The sequence below is a fragment of the Schistocerca cancellata genome, chromosome 2 (assembly GCF_023864275.1).
Source record: "Schistocerca cancellata isolate TAMUIC-IGC-003103 chromosome 2, iqSchCanc2.1, whole genome shotgun sequence".
Classification (NCBI taxonomy): Eukaryota; Metazoa; Arthropoda; class Insecta; order Orthoptera; family Acrididae; genus Schistocerca; species Schistocerca cancellata.
Genome location: NC_064627.1, coordinates 451,105,536 through 451,126,000, shown reverse-complemented (window position 1 = coordinate 451,126,000; position 20,465 = coordinate 451,105,536). Strand labels below are relative to the sequence as shown.

The following is a 20,465-nucleotide window of genomic DNA, read 5'->3' as shown; positions in this document are numbered from 1 at the left end:
TAAAGTGAAGCTAAAGATTTTCAATGTGTCATTGGATCATGCCAATGTCATTGAAGAATTGTGTATCTCCAGCAAATGTACTGCACGGTAACAGTGTGAGCATTATAATCTCAAAACAGCACTGTTGGTAATTAAATAGCGCTATGCTGCTACTTTAATGACACACTCATTCGCTTCATTCATTTACATTGCATTTGTGAACTGCAACGTAAAACTATTCACAATGAACAAAGCATGTTATCTATGTCCAAACAGTATTTCACAGAACTATTACTCACTCCACCATACAGTACTTCACACTCGGGCATTAATTAGCTGCAGTGGGGTGGAAGCAAGCGACAACCTGTGTGCAGACATACTTCAAAGCTGTGTGTTCAGAAGGTCATTACTGTGTAATATCATAGTTACGGCGCAAATTTTCATGCAGGAGCAATTGCTAGGGCTGATATTTTGGAAGTCTGCTTTTTCCTTCTTGAAATATGACATCAATTTGGTGATGTTTTCTTCTCAATATACCTCTGCTCCACTTACCTTTCAGTAGACTTACCAGCACTGACCATATCATTCTTTTTGTATAGTCATGGTTACTTCACTTTGGAACATCTAAAACTTGTATTGTATTGTATGTTAACTGGGGACACCTAGAAATGATAGAGAGGCTCCGTCCCAGCCGCAGGCCCCCCCCCCCCCCCCCCCCCCCCGCCCCCTCCCCGGGAACGTCTCACACCAGACGAGTGTAACCCCTATGTTTGTGTGGTAGAGTAATGGTTGGGTATGCGTACGTGGATAACTCGTTTGCGCAGAAATCGCTGACGTAGTGTAACGGAGGCAGAATAGGGGGAACCAGTCCGCATTTGCAGAGGCAGATGGAAAACTGCCTAAAAACCATCCGCAGACTGGCCGGTTCACCGGACCTCAACACAAGTCCGCCGGGCGGACTCGTGCCAGAGACCAGGCACTTCAGGCACGCCCGGAAAGCCATCCATTAGACCGCACGGCCAACCAGGCGGGCTATCCTCATGTAACTATCTCTTTCTCTGATTAAACTCCTTTTGTTTTTCATAGTCCACCATAGAAAATGTGATTTTGAGCACTACATCTCCATATTTCTGTGAGTGTCTTTCAGTGGCATATTAGGAATTACTTGAATTCTGAATTACAGTTGGAAAACAGCTGCTTTCTTACTAATATTTTCTGAAATTTGTCAAAACACCTGTTATATGTGATCGTGTAATCCATCTATGCTCCAAAGCTTTCCAGATTCATTAGCTGATCACTTGCTATTACTTCTTCTCAGTTTGTGCACAAACACTTTTCCTTACTATGTACTGTTCTTAAAGCACCTACTTAAAGTTCTTAAAATACTGTTCTTAAAGTAAACATTTCACATTCTCTACACCATATAGCACAAGTTGGTTATAATTAACCTTTCACTACTAGAGCCAGTATTGACGAAAAACTGTTTACTGTACCAATGCCCAACTTTATAAGAATAATGATGATACTGTGGGCTGCAAGATTTGCATTGTTAGTAGTGTTAGTGTCATGACTTGCCATTAAGCACTGGTACTGGTACATTGATGTAGGATAGAAACGCAAGCATCAGTTTGCATTACAGTTGCAGACAGTGAATGTAGGTCTAGACAAGATGAATAGGGCTTTACTTGTAAATTTTTTTTTTTCCAAAACAACAGCAATAGTACTGATGCTCTTCATGAGTATTGATGCATTAAAGGAATTAACTGACAACCTGGGAATTGCTACTGAGAGGGGTCATCGGTCAGTTGAGCCACAAATTGTTGAGCAAGTTACTATTGCCATGGCTGAAAATGCTAGATGCAAAGTACCATCATGAAGCAGTGCACGAGCTGTGTCATGATAACTGAATATTCCACTGTGCACAATTCGGAAAGTGCTACAAACAGTTGTGAAACAGTATCTCTAGTGCAACTCCAGGCTGTCATGGATACAGATGGTTGTCACACTGAGCAGCATTTGTAATGTGGTACATGAACGTGGGACAGTTAACAAAGGTTACTGTTTCATGTGGGATTTAAAATCTCTTTATACCAATGGTTTATTTGTTACTTCTTTTCTGCCTGTCTGTTCAAATGCTCCCACAAAGTTTCATGGTCCTATGATCTCATGTCACAGAGTCCCACTCAAGTAGTGAAACTTCAATTATACTTTAAGAGCACCCAGGCAAATGAATATAAAATAAGTGCATGTAGAGGATCAATGTACATCAGTTCTGTTTCACAAGATGAAGTAGCTAAAGCAATAAAAGGACTAAAAAATTCTATATCGGCAGGTATTGATGGTATACCCGCAACAATGTTAAAGAAGGGCGCATCAAACCTAATTGAAGTACTCACACACTTATGCGACTGCTCACTTCAGGCAGGCACTTTCCCTGATGTGTTGAAAACATCAAAAGTTATCCCTGTGTATAAAAAAGGGGATAAAGACAATGTAAATAACTACAGATCCATCACAATTTCCTCCTGCATCTCTAAAGTACTGGTAAAAGTTATGTATGAGAAACTTATGAAATTTATAAATAAAACAGCATCCTATGTAATGAATAACATGGATTCAGAAATAAGAGGTCAATGACAACTGCTGTCTATGAGTGCATCAATTCCATCCTAAATCTGATGGACAAAAAACAGGAAACAGTAGGAGCCTTTAATGACTTGTCAAAAGCTTTTGACATGGTGGACCATAAAATTCTGCTGTCAAAGCTAGAAAGATATGGTATTCGAGGTCTGTCCAACAAGTGGATCAGTTCCTTTCTGACTAATCGTATGCAGGCAGTGTGTGTCAAGCACACAAATATTGAACTAAAAACTGTATATAATCACTTATCTGACTATAAACAAATAAAATGTGGTGTACCCCAAGGATCAGTATTGGGAACCCCTTCTGTTTCTTCTGTACATAAATGATCTAAGCTTAAATGTTGATGCACACAAAACAATCATATTTGCAGATGACACCTCGATTCTACTAAAAGGAGACGACGATGAACAGTTACAGCAGACAGTAAACACGGTCACGAAACAACTTAGCAGCTGGGCACAGAGTAATCAGCTTGTAATAAACAGTAAGAAAACCGTTGCTCTAAAATTCCACAATGTTCCTAACAAGGACATGTTTATCCGATCAGTCTCTATCAATGACGAACCAGTTGGTAACAGTACTGAAACCAAATTCTTAGGACTTTGGCTGCAGAGTAACATCAGATGGAATAAGCATATTGAATATCTCAATGCAGAACTGAGCAAAACATGTTACCTTCTTTGTTCATTAAAATCATGCTGTAGTGAGAAAACAGTATTGAATGCATATCGTGCGTACTTTCATTCTCGTCTTAGATATTGGGTCACCTTCTGGGGAAACTCTGAAACAGCTAATAGCACTTTTAAACTACAAAAAAGGGCCATTAGAATCTTGTTTGGGTGCAAGCCTAGAGACTCTTGTAAACCCCTGTTTAAGAAATCTGGTATTCCTTCATTACCATGTGTATACATTATGGAAACCCTTTTGTTCTTTAAATTAAATGTAATAGGCAAGGACCAGAGACTGCAAAAAAACTTTGATATACATGTGCACTTTACCAGACAAAACAGAAACTTACATATGGCTCAAATCGGCACAGCACTGTGCGAAAAGGTACTTTTCACATGGGAGTTAAGCTTTATAATAAACTTCCTGAAAACATAAAAGCTGTCACTGAGGTCAATACATTTGGAAAATCTCTAAAGTCATATTTACAGCATCACTGCTTTTACTCCATTGAAGAATATTTAAATTTATGAAATGTGTTATATAAATACTTACGTGTAAAGTGTATTATTGTAAGCTTAAATATGTATGCCTTGAAATGACTTTCAGCCTGTATATTTATAACTTGACTTGTCCAATGTCTTATGCATAAGCTGGTATGTAGACAACAGGACCAATAAAATACAATCTACAATCCTGTACCCTTGTATAGCTGTTTTTGTTTCACATCACTGTTTGTTCAGTGCTGTAGTGTTGTGTGTCCTCTGAAGGCTATTAATAAGTACATCTGTATTTAACATGTTTCTTGTAGTAGCCATTTTTGCAGCAGCTATATATAAATTGCTGTTGTTTAAAAGAAAATGCCTTTTTTTTTTGCATGCTGCACATCGAAATTTTCATTTTTATTTATGCATCCAGACATGTTTTGCCTTTTTTACAAGGCATCTTCAGTGGGTGTCCTGAAATATTACAATATTTGTCCATTTTTGCACATAGGTTATGGCTTCACATCTAGGCTATAGATTTAAAAACATTTCTGTAATTCTTTTTTTATGAAATGGAAAGGTACTTACAGGCAACTTCTAATTCCTTACATGTAAGTATCTTTCCATTTCATAAAAAAACGTTAAGGAATTGTTTTTAAATCTATAACCTAGATGTGAAACCATAACCTATGTGTAAAAATGGACAAATCATGTACTATTTCAGGAAGATGCCTTGTAAAAAAGGCAAAACGCATCTGGGTGCATAAATAAAAATAAAAATTTGATGTGCAGCATGCAAAAAAAGGCATTTTCTTTGTAAACAACTACAATTTACATACGTATTTATATCACTTTTGTGCCATGTGAACATTTCACATGTATTGTTATTCAGTTTATAAAGTTGAAACATTTACAATGTAGACATTTTTGAAAAGTAGGTTTAAAATTTATGATCTCCTACCATCAGTTGATCAAATTTAAATGCAAATCTGGACATATATAAATCATATCGTAATGTAGTTCAACCAAACTAGAAAAATGTCATTCCCATCTGATCACATAAAGAAGAAATGCACCTGTAATGCACAAACTCACTTGTGGGACTTTTCAGAAAGTTGAACTTTAACTGATATGAAACAGAAGATATTATTAACATTATTTTTATAAACTATATATTACAGTATAAAAGTTGTACTGTATGTTAGCTGTTATTTAATAAAAGTCTGTTTTTTCAGGTTAGTAGCTGCTGTGAAACAAAAGCAACTTGAAGACTCAGCAAACCTGCTATTTGATGCTTTTGCAACAATGTAAAATACCAAAACTTTAGTTTCCTAGGTATTCATTTGCCCTTTTTTTATAATTTGTTTTCTGTTGTTGCTTGGAAAATGAAGACAGCTGTGTGAAACCTTTTTTTCCATATTCCATGTTTCAAATGAAGTTCACTTTATGTATAAAAACTTAACATTGTCTGTTCTATTCCTTTCAGGCGACTGGATGAATATGCCACAAGGCAATCCCAATGTACCGCCAGGCCTCGAGTACCTTACACTCATTGACCAGTTGCTTGTGCATCAAAAAGTTGAACTACTGGAAGGTAAGCTGCAATATTTACAGATGAATGAGTTGTTGCATTTGTGCTAGCAGTTCTGAGATATTCATACCATTTCTTTTTTTTTTATCATTTTGCCATGGTTAATAACATGAGGTGATCTTTGTCACCAGTGCAAAGCTGTTACACACTGAAACGGCAGTTAGTTGATCTTGTTGTTGTTGTAGTCTTCGGTCCAGAGACTGGTTTGATGCAGCTCTGCATGCTACTCTATTCTGTGCAAGCTTCTTCATCTCCCAGTACCTACTGCAACCTACATCCTTCTGAATCTGTTTAGTGTATTCATCTCTTGGTCTCCCTCTACGATTTGTACCCTCCACACTGCCCTCCAATACTAAATTGGTGATCCCTTGATGCCTCAGAACATGTCCTACCAACCGATCCCTTCTTGTAGTCAAGTTGTGCCACAAACTTCTCTTCTCCCCAATCCTATTCAATACTTCCATAAGTGGCTACGCTCCATACAAATACTTTCAGAAACGACTTCCTGACACTTAAATCTATACTCGATGTTAACAAATTTCTCTTCTTCAGAAACGCTTTCCTTGCCATTGCCAGTCTACATTTTATATCCTCTCTACTTCGACCATCATCAGTTATTTTGCTCCCCAAATGGCAAAACTCCTTTACTACTTTAAGTGTCTCATTTCCTAATCTAATTCCCTCAGCATCACCCGATTTAATTCGACTACATTCCATTATCCTCATTTTGCTTTTGTTGATGTTCATCTTATACCCTCCTTTCAAGACACTGTCCATTCCGTTCAACTGCTCTTCCAAGTCCTTTGCTGTTTCTGACAGAATTACAATGTCACCGGTGAACCTCAAAGTTTTTATTTCTTCTCCATGGATTTTAATACCTACTCCGAATTTTTCTTTTGTTTCCTTCACTGCTTGCTCAATATACAGATTGAATAAGATTGGGGAGAGGCTACAACCCTGTCTCACTCCCTTCCCAACCACTGCTTCCCTTTCATGTCCCTCGACTCTTATAACTGCCATTTGGTTTCTATACAATTTGTAAATAGCCTTTCGCTCCCTGTATTTTACCCCTGCCACCTTTAGAATTTTAAAGAGAGTATTCCAGTCAACATTGTCAAAAGCTTTCTCTAAGTCTACAAATGCTAGAAACGTAGGTTTGCCTTTCCTTAATCTAGCTTCTAAGATAAGCCGTGGGGTCAGTATTCCCTGACGTTTTCCAATATTTCTATGGAATCCAAACTGATCTTCCCCAAGGTACGCTTCTACTAGTTTTTCCATTCGTCTGCAAGGAATTCACATTAGTATTTTGCAGCCATGACTTATTAAACTGATTGTTCGGTAATTTTCACATCTGTCAACACCTGCTTTCTTTGGGATTGGAATTATTATATTCTTCCTGAAGTCTGAGGGTAATTCGCCTGTCTCATACATCTTGCTCACCAGATGGTAGAGTTTTGTCAGGACTGGCTCTCCCAAGGCCGTCAGTAGTTCTAATGGAATGTTGTCTACTCCCGGGGCCTTGTTTCGACTCAGGTCTTTCAGTGCTCTGTCAAACTCTTCACGCAGTATCATATCTCCAATTTCATCTTCATCTACATCCTCTTCCATTTCCATAATATTGTCCTCAAGTACATCGCCCTTGTATAGACCCTCTATATACTCCTTCCACCTTTCTGCTTTCCCTTCTTTGCTTAGAACTGGGTTTCCATCTGAGCTCTTGATATTCATACAAGTGGTTCTCTTTTCTCCAAAGGTCTCTTTAATTTTCCTGTAGGCAGTATCTATCTTACCCCTAGTGAGATAAGCCTCTACATCCTTACATTTATCCTCTAGCCATCCCTGCTTAGCCATTTTGCACTTCCTGTCGATCTCATTTTTGAGATGTTTGTATTCCTTTTTGCCTGCTTCATTTACTGCATTTTTATATTTTCTCCTTTCATCAATTAAATTCAGTATTTCTTCTGTTACCCAAGGATTTGTACTAGCCCTCTTTTTTTTACCTACTTGATACCCTGCTGCCTTCACTACTTCATCCCTCAAAGCTACCCATTCTTCTTCTACTGTATTTCTTTCCCCCATTTCTGCCATTTGTTCCCTTATGCTCTCCCTGAAACTCTGTACAACCTCTGGTTTAGGCAGTTTATCCAGGTCCCATCTCCTTAAATTCCCACCTTTTTGCAGTTTCTTCAGTTTTAATCTACGGTTCATAACCAATAGATTGTGGTCAGAGTCCACATCTGCCCCTGGAAATGTCTTACAGTTTAAAACCTGGTCCCTAAATCTCTGTCTTACCATTATATAATCTATCTGAAACCTGTCAGTATCTCCAGGCTTCTTCCATGTATACAACCTTCTTTTATGATTCTTGAACCAAGTGTTAGCTATGATTAAGTCGTGCTCTGTACAAAATTCTATCAGGCGGCTTCCTCTTTCATTTCTTAGCCCCAATCCATATTCACCTACTACGGTTCCTTCTCTCCCTTTTCCTACTACCAAACTCCAGTCACCCATGACTATTAAATTTTTGTCTCCCTTCACTATCTGAATAATTTCTTTTATTTCATAATACATTTCTTCAATTTCTTCATCATCTGCAAAGCTAGTTGGCATGTAAACTTGTACTACTCTAGTAGGCGTGGGCTTTGTGTCTATCTTGGCCACAATAATGCGTTCACTATGCTGCTTGTAGTAGCTTACCCACACTCCTATTTTTTTTTATTCATTATTAAACCGACTCCTGCATTATCCCTATTTGATTTTGTATTTATAACCCTGAATTCGCCTGACCAAAAGTCTTGTTCCTCCTGCCAGCGAACTTCACTAATTCCTACTGTATCTAACTTTAACCTATCCATTTCCGTTTTTAAATTTTCTAACCTACCTGCTCGATTAAGGGATCTGACATTCCACGCTTTGATCCGTAGAACGCCAGTTTTCTCTCTCCTGATAATGATGTCCTCCTGAGTAGTCCCCGCCTGGAGATCCGAATGGGGGACTATTTTAGCTCCGGAATATTTTACGCAAGAGGACACGATCATCATTTAATCATACAGTAAAGCTGCATGCCCTCAGGAAAATTTATGGCTGTAGTTTCCCCTTGCTTTCAACCGTTCGCAGTACTAGCACAGCAAGGCCGTTTTGGTTAGTGTTACAAGGCCAGATCAGTCAATCATCCAGTCTGTTTCCCCTGCAACTACTGAAAAGGCTCCTGCCCCTCTTCAGGAACCACAAATTTGTCTGGCCTCTCAACAGATACCCCTCCGTTGTGGTTGCACCTTCGGTACGGCTATCTGTATCGCTGAGGCACGCAAGCCTTCCCAAACTGTTTTTGTGTAGCAAGAAACATTTTCAGAAACTGATTGTTATGTGGACAATGAAACAGGCAATTTATTATTGGTCAGATGCTATTGGGTTTTCATCTCTTTTTTTTCAGTGTTTGAACATGAGAGACTAGATACGTTGCATGTTTCTGTGTATTCTGAACTCATTGTTTGAAATTATAATTATGTGAGGAATCTGTACAAGTAAACATTAATCACATCACCTGATTAGGGATTTCTTTACAGGTTATTTAGTGTTCCATTTCCTGTTCCTTCACACTTGAATCAAGGAAGAAAGTGAGTGAGTATCCTCATTAATGCAGCCCTGAGATATCTCAAGTGAACATTGTTGATAAAATACTATAGGCCATTTTTAAAATAAAACATTTATGTAAAACATCAGAATTACACTCCCCCACAATATTTCATAAATACGATGAAGAAGACACAACACCAACAACTTATTTTATCATCTGTGGCACTGAAAATGGTAATTCTTTGGTTGGAATGTCAGCTGGTTGATGTGTGGTCACTCTAAATCTTCCTTTCATTAAACTAGTTAATGAATGTGATGGTACCTTGTCTCTGTGTGTTTTGAACATTCATAAAATTCTGGCCCATTGATAAACTTGATAATGATTTGGTTATCTATTTGTGAAATAGGAACTCATGATTCATCAACAGCTGCAGTTTCTTTCAGAAGTTGCTCTAACCACACAAGTGATTTGGAAGTTTACTTTCAGCCACATATTCTGTGTCTTTGAAGAAAGAGCAACACAAAGCTGTAATTTAACTTTTCACACAAAGGAATCTCCATCAAACTTGAGTACAATTCTACTATTTGATTGTCTTGTGCATTTATCCCCACCATGGTCAACATCACTATAAGCTTCAATACTACACTCATCATTCTTCTCAAACTTAGTGCCATGTGTAATTGTTTAATTAAGATATCTGAGTATTTTTTGAGCAGTGCGAACTACACCTATGTTGTTGAGTCTTAAATTGTGAATACAACATTAACAGCAAATGATAAATTTGGTTTTGTGCCCTGTGTTAAATACAACAAACTTACAAATATTTCTTGACAGGGTTCACTATTGTTTAAAAAAACGTGACTCTCCTAGTAACCAACGTGGTTCGTTTGGTAAAGATAATGATCTTACATCCACCGCGCCATATTTGTTTAAAATTCTCTTCACATCTGCAGACTGATTTATTTGGGTACAATTGTCAAATTTCTTGATTTGCAAGCCAAGGAAGTAATGAACATTTTCTACTGTGATCTGAAAACATTTATCACAATGTTCAATAAATTTAGTTGTTGCATCCCTGGAACCCATAGCCAATCCATCAGTAATGTAAAATAGCATTACCAGGTTTTCAAAGTAGAACATAAATGATTCTGCATGGCTCTGCCATAAATTACATTCACTGAGAGATTTAAAAAGAGATTCTTATTAGTATTTTGAGGCATGCTTAAAACTGTGCAGATTCTTCAGCAATTTAGTGCAACACTTGTACCGTCATTATAGCTATCTGGTTGATAGTATGTAAATTTCCCAAAAATACCATTGAGAAATGACATTCTTACATCAAATTGCATTATACACCATTCATGTTGAATTCCAGCACTCAACAGGGCTCTCATCATCTTAAATATTGCTGTGAGGTTAAATGTGTCAACAAAATCAGTTCCAAATCATTGAACATATCATTTTGGAACCAGTCAAGCTTTATATTGAACCACTGCAATATTTGCATACAGTTTTCTGACAGAAACACATCAGTCTTCAATCGTAGTTTGTAAACTAGTTCCTATGTTTTGCTTTTTTCAGTGAAATTATGTCTTCCTCCAGTGTTGTCTTCCATAAAGTGCAGTAATTGAATGTTTCCATCCAGTTGAGAGAGCAAACCTATGTACATCTTAATTATGGAACTCCTTGCCACCAGCTTTACATAATTCCTTCACAGCTGTAAATTGAACTAGAGTCTTTATTGTTTTAATTGACCATGATAATTTTTCTTTACCTTCATCTTCATGTTGTGAAAGGTATGTTACCGTGAAACTGGAAAAATCATCCTTGAAAACAGCAAAGTATTGGAAACTCTGTAAATTATTTTTTTATGATGGTCCACAAACATCGGTGTAAACTAATTATCCAGGTTTAGTAGGTTTCACCATTCTTTCACCAAATGCCAGCAGATGTTTCTTGCTATAGATACACATCTCATAAAATCTGCTGTCAGTCATTGTCTTTTTACCACAATCCTTCAAAAACTAGTGCATGTAGTACTTATTTTCATAACCCAGTTTTTCTTACCATCCGTATAAGGTATCATCACTTTCTAAAACAAACAACACAAGACTATTTGTGAGAAACAACCATCACAGCCAAATGATAAAGCTCATTTTCGACACTGGATGCAGCAACAGCATTTGCTATACTATTTGTGCCAAAGACCCATGATTGTCAACATTTTAATTATTTGATCTATTCCTTTTTATGCAGTGCTCTTAACACAAAAAATAATCAATTTCTATTGATTGAATACCTGCACATAAATTTGACTTGCACCAAATGTTCCAATTTCTACTCTATTTTTGCCAATATACAGCTGTCTTGGAGTTTCAAATGGCTGATGCATGGTGTACCAATCATGTTGATTTGTTTTATAATGTATTGCACCACTGTCAGTGTTCCATTTGTGAAAGTCCAGTTTGTTTGTATCTACAGAAAAATTGTTTTGTCACACCATTAAAACTATCTTCTCAATTTTGCCCCCCTGCGGGTTCAGGGGTAAGAATAGGCCTGCGGTATTCCTGCCTGTCGTAAGAGGCGACTAAAAGGAGTCTCAAACGTTTCGGCCTTAATGTGATAGTCCCCTAAGGGGTTTGACCACTACCTTCCAAAATTTTCTGTTAGTGCATACCATTTGGGGAAGGACGTCTTACGTGGTGTATTATATATCCATCTTGCCCTAAGATCTGGCACACCCGATATTGTCATGGACTTGGACTTACACCAAGCTTCCGGCCACATCAGCTGCAGTGTATTCCGGGTAGCATACATTCCCTCCATTGTGCTCTTCTATCTTTGCCCTCGTGATGTACAATATTCGACACCCGACATACAGCACGGTAGCGAGTCCATTGTGGTGGGGTCGTCATGTACCCTCTTGGTGGTAGCCCCCTGAATACACAGGGATCGCACTGCTGATGCCTGAGCTGCTACCTCCCCACGTATGCCAAGGAGTAGATACCTATCCCTCTGGGGCATTGGGACTCCCAGCAAAGACCATCCTGCCAGGTGGTCTTTGCTGTGGCTGGGTGGCGCCCGTGGGGAGAGCCCCTGGTCGGAGTGGGTGGCATCAGGGCGGATGACCTGCAATGAAGCGTGGTACATCATCTCTCGCTGGTGGGCCTCCACCAGCAGTCTCTAAGCGATCGAGGCCTAACCTCAACGAGAAGAAATTTGATCCGAGATCTTTTCTCTCCCTGGCCACTCCATGGGAGGAGCATATGGCCAAAGAAGGCAGTGCAGATTATTCACCCCAGTACCTATCTGTACGCGAGTTGATGGTGAATCATTTATGTCAACCAAGCCCCGGTTTTTTTTTTTGGAGCATTTAGAGGACAAGTTCGGTGAGGTGGAGGGCTTGTCTAAAATGCGCACTGGGTCAGTTCTAATCAAGACAGCATCCTCTGCCCAGTCACGGAGGTTGCTCGCTTACGATAAGTTGGGGGATGTTTCAGTTAGCATCATGCTCCATAAGAGTTTAAACATGGTCCAGGGTATTATATTCCACAGGGATCTTCTTCTGCAGTCGGACGATGAACTACACACCAACCTAGAACGACGCGGTGTTCACTTCGTCCGGCGTGTCCATAGGGGTCCGAGGGATAATCAAGTAGCCACCGGTGCCTTCATCTTGGCCTTCTAGGGTGATGTCTTACCCGAAAAGGTCATGGTGATGGTTTACCGCTGTGATGTGAAACCATATATCCCTCCTCCGATACGGTGTTTTAAATGCTAAGTTTGGGCACATGTCTTCCTGATGTACTTCCGGCATCAGATGTCGAGATTGTGAATGTCTTTCGCATCCCAATACTCCATGTGCTCCACCTCACATCTGTGTTAACTGCGGAGAACACCATTCCCCCTGCTCGCCGGACAGCAGGATATTCCAGAAAGAATGGAAGATAATGGAATATAAGATCCTGGACCGCCTGACATACTCCGAGGATGGGGGGAAATATGAGAGGCTCCATCCTGTGCCAATGACGTCGACCTACGCCGCTGCTGCAACGATGGTTCTCCCATCTCCCGTGTCGTCCCACACGGTTAGCTCTGTGATCGGTCAGCATCCACCAGCCCCATTCAACACCCCCCCCCCCCCCCACCCCAACACCCCACCCCAACCATCGGGGACATCAGTTCCCCCTTCCCAGCCGGGGAAGAGTAAGACTTCTTCGGCTACTCTCGCCAGGAAGGGGTCCCTTCGGGACCTCCCTTCGTAAGTTCCGACCAGCGGAAACGCGGACACCCGCAAGTGCGGCTGAAACAACCACCAGTCGCTGGTCGTAGGGCCTCACGGTCGTCGTCCGTCCCTGAGACTGACCCGGTGAAGCCCTCCCAGCCTGAACCACCGAAGACTCAGTGAGAGAAGCAGAAAAAGAAGAAAGTCCCCAAGAATCCTGACATTGCGGTGGCATCCGTCCCACTGCTTCCTACAACCTCTGCGTCTGAGGACGAGGTGGAGATTCGGGCGTCCCCTGAGGACCTCGATCTCGCTGGTCCCTCAGACGCCATGGATAGCACTAGCACAGGTGCTCAGTCGGAGGCAGCAGGTGACCCAGCAGCATAATCTGCCTTCCCAGTCCCTTCACACCTTTCTCAGCCATGGACGATACTATACTCCAGTGGGACTGCAGCGGTTTCTTCCACCATCTAGCTGAGCTCTGACAACTTATCAGCCTTCACCCTTTCTTCGGCATTGCTCTTCAGGAAACTTGGTTTCCAGCAATGCGAACCCCCGCCCTCCATGGCTATTGGGGTTATTATAAGAATCGGGAAGCTTATGAAAGGGTGTCTGGTGGCATCTGCATCTATGTCCTCCACTCTCTCCACAGCGAGTCTGTCCCTCTACAAACACCTTTAGAGGCTGCCGCTGTTCGGGTGTGGATGCCACAGGCTGTTACCGTCTGCAGTCTTTACCTTCCACTGGTTGATGATGTCACGCAGCATGTCCTGGCTGTGCTGATAGCCCAATTGCCGCCACCTTTCTTGTTACTGGGCGACTTCAACGCCCATAACCCTCTTTGGGGTGAGTCGTGGCAACAGGTTGAGGCACCACCATTGAGCATGTATTGGCACAGCTCGATCTCTCCATTTTAAATGATGGTGCCTTCACACATTTCAGTGTGGTGCATGGCACGTACTCCGCCATCGACCTTTCGATCTGCAGCCCTAGCCTCTTACCTTCTGTCCAATGGAGTGTGCATGACGACCTGTGTGGTAGTGACCACTTTCTGTCACTGTCACAGCGTCACTTTTCTGGGCGCCCTAGCAGATGGGCTATGAATAAGGCTGACTGGGACTTGTTCTCCTCCATTGCCGCTATTGAGCCTCTCCATTGATGCGGTGGTTCACTCGGTCACCACCGGCATCGTTACTGCCACAGAATCTGCCATTCCCCGTTCTTCTGGGTCCCCTCAGCAGAGGACTGTGCCTTGGTGGTCGCTTGCGATCGCCGAGGCGATTAAAGATCGCCGGCAGGCGCTCCAGCGTCACAAGTGGCATCCATCTTTAGAAAACCTCGTTGCCTTTAAACGGCTCCGTGGGCGGGCCCACCGCATCATTCGTCAATGCAAGCAGGAGTGCTGGGAGCAGTATGTGTCCACCATTGGCTTCCATGTCTGGGCCAAGATTCAACACCCCTATGGCTGTCAGACCCCTATCAGCGTCCCTGCGCTCTCACTGAATGGAGCAGTTTGTACTGACTCCGACGTAATTGCCAACCGCTTGGCAGAGCATTTTGTTCTGAGTTCCACTTCTGCGAATTACCCCTGGCCTTCCGCTCCATTAAAGAATGGATGGAACTTTGGAGATTTCTTTTCACACTCACCATCCTGAAATCTACAATGTTCCATTCAGTGAGTGGGAATTTCACAGTGCCCTAGCTGCTTGCCCTGATACCGCACCTGGGCCAGATATCATCCACTGTCAGATGCTGAAACACCTTTCAGTGGACTGCCAGCGACACCTCCTCGACCTTTACAACCGTCTATAGGTCGAGGGTGAGTTTCCGTCACAATGGCGGGAAAGCATTGTCATCCCTGTTTTGAAACCTGGCAAGAACTCTTTGGAGGTGGACAGCTACTGCCCCATTAGCCTCACCAACGTTCTTTTGCAAGTTGCTCGAACGGATGGTGAGCCGGCGATTGAGTTGGGTACTCAAGTCTCGGCTCCGTCTCAGGGTGGGTTCCGTAAAGGCCGCTCTGCCACCGACAATCCGGTGAGCCTGGAGTCCGTCGTCTGTACGGCCTTTGCCCACCGTCAGCAGCTCATCGCTGTCTTTTTGACATGCGGAAGGCTTACGATATGACGTGGTGCCATCACATCGTCTCTACACTTCATGACTGGTGTCTTCGGGGTCCGCTGCCGATTTTCATCGGAAATTTTCTGTCGCATCGTACCTTCCACGTGCAAGTCGCGGCCTCCCATAGTTCCTCCCAAGTTCAGGAGAACGGGGTACAACAGGGATTGGTCTTAAGTGTCTGCCTGTTTTTAATTGCAATTAACAGGCTCGCTGTGGCAGTGGGAACGTCTGTCTCCACTTCGTTGTATGCTGACGACTTCTGCTTCTACTGTAGCTCCATTGGCATTGCCGCTGCTGAGCGTCAGCTGCAGGGCGCTATCCGCGAGGCGCAGTCTTGGTCTGTAGCGCAATGGTTCGCGTTTTCGGCTGCCAAGACCTGCGTTATGCATTTCTGCCGGCGACGGACTGTTCGCCCGGAGCCGCGGCTTTATCTTGGCGGCGAACTTCTTGCTGTGGTGGAGACACGTAGGTTTTTGGGTGTGGTTTTTGATGCCCGGTTGACTTGGCTGCCACATATTCGGCAGCTTAAACAGATGTGTTGGCGGCATCTAAATGCTCTGCGATGCTTGAGTCACACCAGCTGGGGTGCCGACCGATCTACCTTCTTACGGCTCTACCAGGTGTTAATCCAGTCCCGTCTGGATTATGGGAGCCTGGCTTATGGCTCAGCATCCCCATCTGCGCTGCGGGTGCTGGACCCAATCCTACACAGCGGAATATGCCTTGCCACTGGTGCTTTCCGGACCAGCCCTGTGGACAGCATACTTGTGGAGGCAGGTGTCCCTCCACTGCGGTTACGGTGCCAACGTTTACTGGCCGCTTATGCTACTCATGTTTGTAGCTTGCCCGGGCATCCTAATTATCGTCTCCTGTTTCCGTCGTCGATCGTCCGTCTCCCAGATCGTCGGCCCTGGTCGGGTTGTACGATCGCAGTCCGCATCAGAGAGCTTCTCTCCGGGTTTGGGGTTTTCCCCCTTCCACCTCCTTTTCGGGCCCCTCTGCGTACACCCCCATGGTGTGTCCCCCGCCCTTGCCTTCGGCTCAACTTGGCACAGAGCCCAAAGGACTCAATCCCTCCTGAGGCCTTCCGTCGCCGCTTTCTATCCATCCTAGCCATGTATCTGGGCTCTGGCGTTTTTTACACTGACGGTTCGATGGTTGCTGGTCGTGTTGGTTATGCTCTCACTCTAGGGGACCATTACGAACAACGATCCTTGCTGGCTGGCTGCAGCGTTTTCACTGCTGAGCTGGTCGCCATCTTTCGTGCCCTAGAGTATATCCAATCCTGCTCAGGTGAGTCCTTCGTTATCTATAGCGATTCCCTGAGCGGTTTACAAGCTATCGACCAGTGTTTCCCTCATTCTCGTCTAGTGATGGCTATCCAGGAGTCCCTGCATTCTCTCCCGTTGTGGCCGCTCTGTGGTCTTCGTGTGGACCCCAGGCCATGTTGGGATACCCGGCAATGAAACTGTTGACCGCCTGGCGAAAGAGGCCACCAGTGAACCATCTCTGGACATTGGCCTCCCGGAGACTGATTTGCGAGCTGTCTTATGCCGCAAAGTTTTCGCGCTTTGGGATGCTGAATGGCGCGATCTGACCGCGCCTATTAAACTCCGTGCTATCGAGGAGACGACGACTGTGTGGCGCTCCTCCTTGCAAGTCTGTCGCAAGAAGTCTGTCGTCCTCTGCCAACTGCGCATTGGGCACACATGGATGACGCACGGCCACTTATTGCACCAGGAGAACCTCCCCCCCCTCTATGTCGCTGCGGGTTGGCATTGACAGTGGTCCACATTTTGTTGGCCTGTCCACTTTTAACTCTGCTCAGGCAGACGTTTGCGCTGCCTGACACGCTCCCTGCCCTTTTAACTGATGACAATGCTATGGCGGGCTTAGTTTTGCATTTTATTCGGGCAGGGGGCTTTTATCATTCAATCTAAGTGTTTGTCCTTTCGTATTGATTCTGGCCTTTGGCCAACGATTTTAGTCTGACTTTTTAGTGTGTTTTTTCTTTCAGTGGTTGGCTTGTCCTTTTTTGTCTTTATGGTCGGCCAACCACTGTCACACTCTGTGTGCTTTTAATTCGTTTTGTCTCTTCTCTGTCTGAGTCTGTCTTGTCCTGTGTCGTCTGTTGTCTCCATTATTCGTTTTTACTCTGTGTGGGTGTTTTACAGTTGTGGAACAAGGGACCGATGACCATAGCAGTCTGGTCCCTTTAATCCCACAAACCAACCAACCTCAATTTTTGAAGTATCTTTGTGGCTCAATTTCTTGAACTTCCCATTGATGTTACACAAGTAGACAGAATAATACAGTCTTTTCCTTTGTGCATGCTAGAGCGTTTGCAAGCTGCTGTTTTTCTCACATCCAAAACCAAACCTGTGTCACATTGTTTTGATATGTGACCTACTTTGCCACATGAAAAGCATTTTCTTAAATGAGACATTTTATACATGCGTGCTTCAGTTGCAGTTTGATCGTGCCATTGTTGGTGTTTGTTAACCTACATTTTTGACATCATTCCTTAGCAGCACAATCATATTCACAATCTGTTATTCACAACTCATAAAATAAACACATTTTTTAAACTTACTGAATGTTTTGTCTTCAGCAGATAAATCATCCTATGTAAAATCAACGTAATAGGACTCTCTGAGCAAAGTTTGCAAAAATCGTGCATGATATCAGTGTAAAGAAAAAATCTGGTGTTAGTGAGAAAATTAGATATTTCCTTGCCTTTCCATTAGCCTTAATCCATGCAGTAAGATCGGTTTATTAATTTTTCAGCACTTTCTTCTGGTTTAATCAATTAAAGTATTTCATCACATTCGGTTATTGTCTCAATATTATGAGAAATAAAGTTGCTACTCACCATATAGCGCATATGCTGAGTCACAGATAGGCACACCAAAAAGACTCTCACAGTTAAAGCTTTTGGTCATTAACGCCTTCTTCAACAATAGATACACACACACACACACACACACACACACACACACACACACACAACTGCAGTCTCAGGCAACTGAAACCACACTGCAAGCAGCAGCACCACCCAAGCACAATGGGAGTGGCGACTGGGTGGGGTAAAGAGGCGGCTGGGGCAGGGAGAGGGAGGGGATAGTATGGTGGGGTGGCAGACAGTGAAGTGCTGCAGGTTAGACGGAGGGCAGGGGCGAGGTGCGGAGTGGGGGGGGGGGGGGAGTAGCGGAAAAGGAGAGAAATAAAGAGACTGGGTGTGGTGGTGGAATGACAGCTGTGTAGTGCTGGAATGGGAACAGGGAATGAGCTGGATGGGTGAGGACAGTGACTAACGAAGGTTGAGGCCAGCGGGAACATAGGCTGTATTGCAGGGAAAGTTCCCACATGCGCAATTCAGAAAAGCTGGTGTTGGTGGGAAGGATCCATATGGCACAGTCTGTGAAGCAGTCATTGAAATGAAAGATATCATGTTTAGCAGCATGTTCAGTAACAGGGTGGTACACTTGTTTTTTGACCACAGGGTCAGTGGCCATTCATGTGGACAGACAGCTTGTTGGTTTTCATGCCTACATAGAACGCAGCATAGTGGTTGCAGTTTAGCTTGTAGACCACATGAATGGTTTCACAGGTAGCCCTGCCTTTGATGGGATAAGTGACATTAATGACCAGACTGGAGAAGGTGATTGTGGGAAGATGTATGGGACAGGTCTTGCATCTAGGTCTATTACATGGGCATGAACCATGAGGTAAGGGATTGAGAGCAGGGGTTGTTTAAGGATGGACGAGTATATTGTGTAGGTTCGATGCAAGAAGATATGTAATCAAAACGTTGGTGGAGAATGTAATTCTGTTGCTCCAGTCCTGGGTGGTACTGAATTACAAGGGGAATGCTCCTCTGTGGCCGGATGGTGGGGCTTTGGGGGTTAGTGGGAAACTGGAAGGTTGGGAGGATAATTATGATCAGTGAAGGCTTCAGTGAGACTCTCAGTATATTTCAAGAGGAACTGCTCATCCCTGCAGATGCCACAACCACCGGTGGCTGGGCCATATGGAAGGTACTTCTTGGTATGGAACGAGTGGCAGCTGTTGAAGTGGAGGGATCACTGGTGGTTAGTAGGTTTGATATGGACAGAGGTCTTGATGTAGCCATCTTTGAGGTGGAACTCAACACCTACAAAGGTGGCTTGTTGAGTTGAGTAGGACCAGGAGAAGGAAATGGGGGAGAAGTTGTTGAGGTTCTGGAGGAATGTGGATAGGGTGTCCTCCGATTCAATCCAGATAGCAAAGATGTCATCAATGAATCTGAACCAGGTGAGGGGTTTAGGATTCTGGGTTCCTCCAGGTGGCCCATGAATAGGTTGGCATAGGATGGTGCTGGTACTGCGAACGGCTGAAAGCAAGGGGAAACTACAGCCGTAAATTTTCCTGAGGGCATGCAGCTTTACTGTATGATTAAATGATGATCGTGTCCTCTTGCATAAAATATTCCGGAGCTAAAATAGTCCCCCATTCGGATCTCCAGGCGGGGACTACTCAGGAGGACATCATTTTCAGGAGAGAGAAAACTGGCGTTCTACGGATCAAAGCGTGGAATGTCAGATCCCTTAATCGAGCAGGTAGGTTAGAAAATTTAAATAGGGAAATGGATAGGTTAAAGTTAGATATAGTAGGAATTAGTGAAGTTCACTGGCAGGAGGAACAAGACTTTTGGTCAGGTGAATACAGGGTTATAAATACAAAATCAAATATGGGTAATGCAGGAGTAAGTTTAATAATGAATAAAAAAATAGGAGTGTGGGTAAGCTACTACAAACAGCATAGTGAACGCATTATTGTAGCCAAGATAGACACGAAGCCCACACCTACTACAGTAGTACAAGTTTACATGCCAACTAGCTCTGCAGATGACGAAGAAATTGAAGAAATGTATGATGAAATAAAAGAAATTATTTAGATAGTGAAGGGAGACGAAAATTTAATAGTCATGGTTGACTGGAATTTGGTAGTAGGAAAAGGGAGAGAAGGAAACATAGTAGGTGAATATGGATTGGGGCTAAGAAATGAAAGAGGAAGCCGCCTGATAGAATTTTGCACAGAGCACGACTTAATCATATCTAACACTTGGTTCAAGAATCATAAAAGAAGGTTGTGTACATGAAAGAAACCTGGAGATACTGACAGGTTTCAGATAGATTA

The 20,465-nt window shown here is 43.0% G+C and overlaps 1 protein-coding gene across 3 annotated transcripts in view; it reads left to right on the top strand.

Moving 5' to 3' along the window:
• Window positions 1-20,465, top strand: part of LOC126161949 (phospholipid scramblase 1) — a 157,632-nt gene that overhangs the window by 49,534 nt on the left and 87,633 nt on the right. For all 3 annotated transcript variants that reach the window (XR_007534976.1, XM_049918129.1, XM_049918130.1), the window contains exon 4: window positions 5,260-5,367. Coding sequence is in view for 2 of the 3 variants with exons in the window: in XM_049918129.1 (XP_049774086.1) it covers window positions 5,260-5,367 (108 nt within the window). In the remaining variant the exon portion in view is untranslated. The remainder of the gene's footprint in view (window positions 1-5,259; window positions 5,368-20,465) is intronic.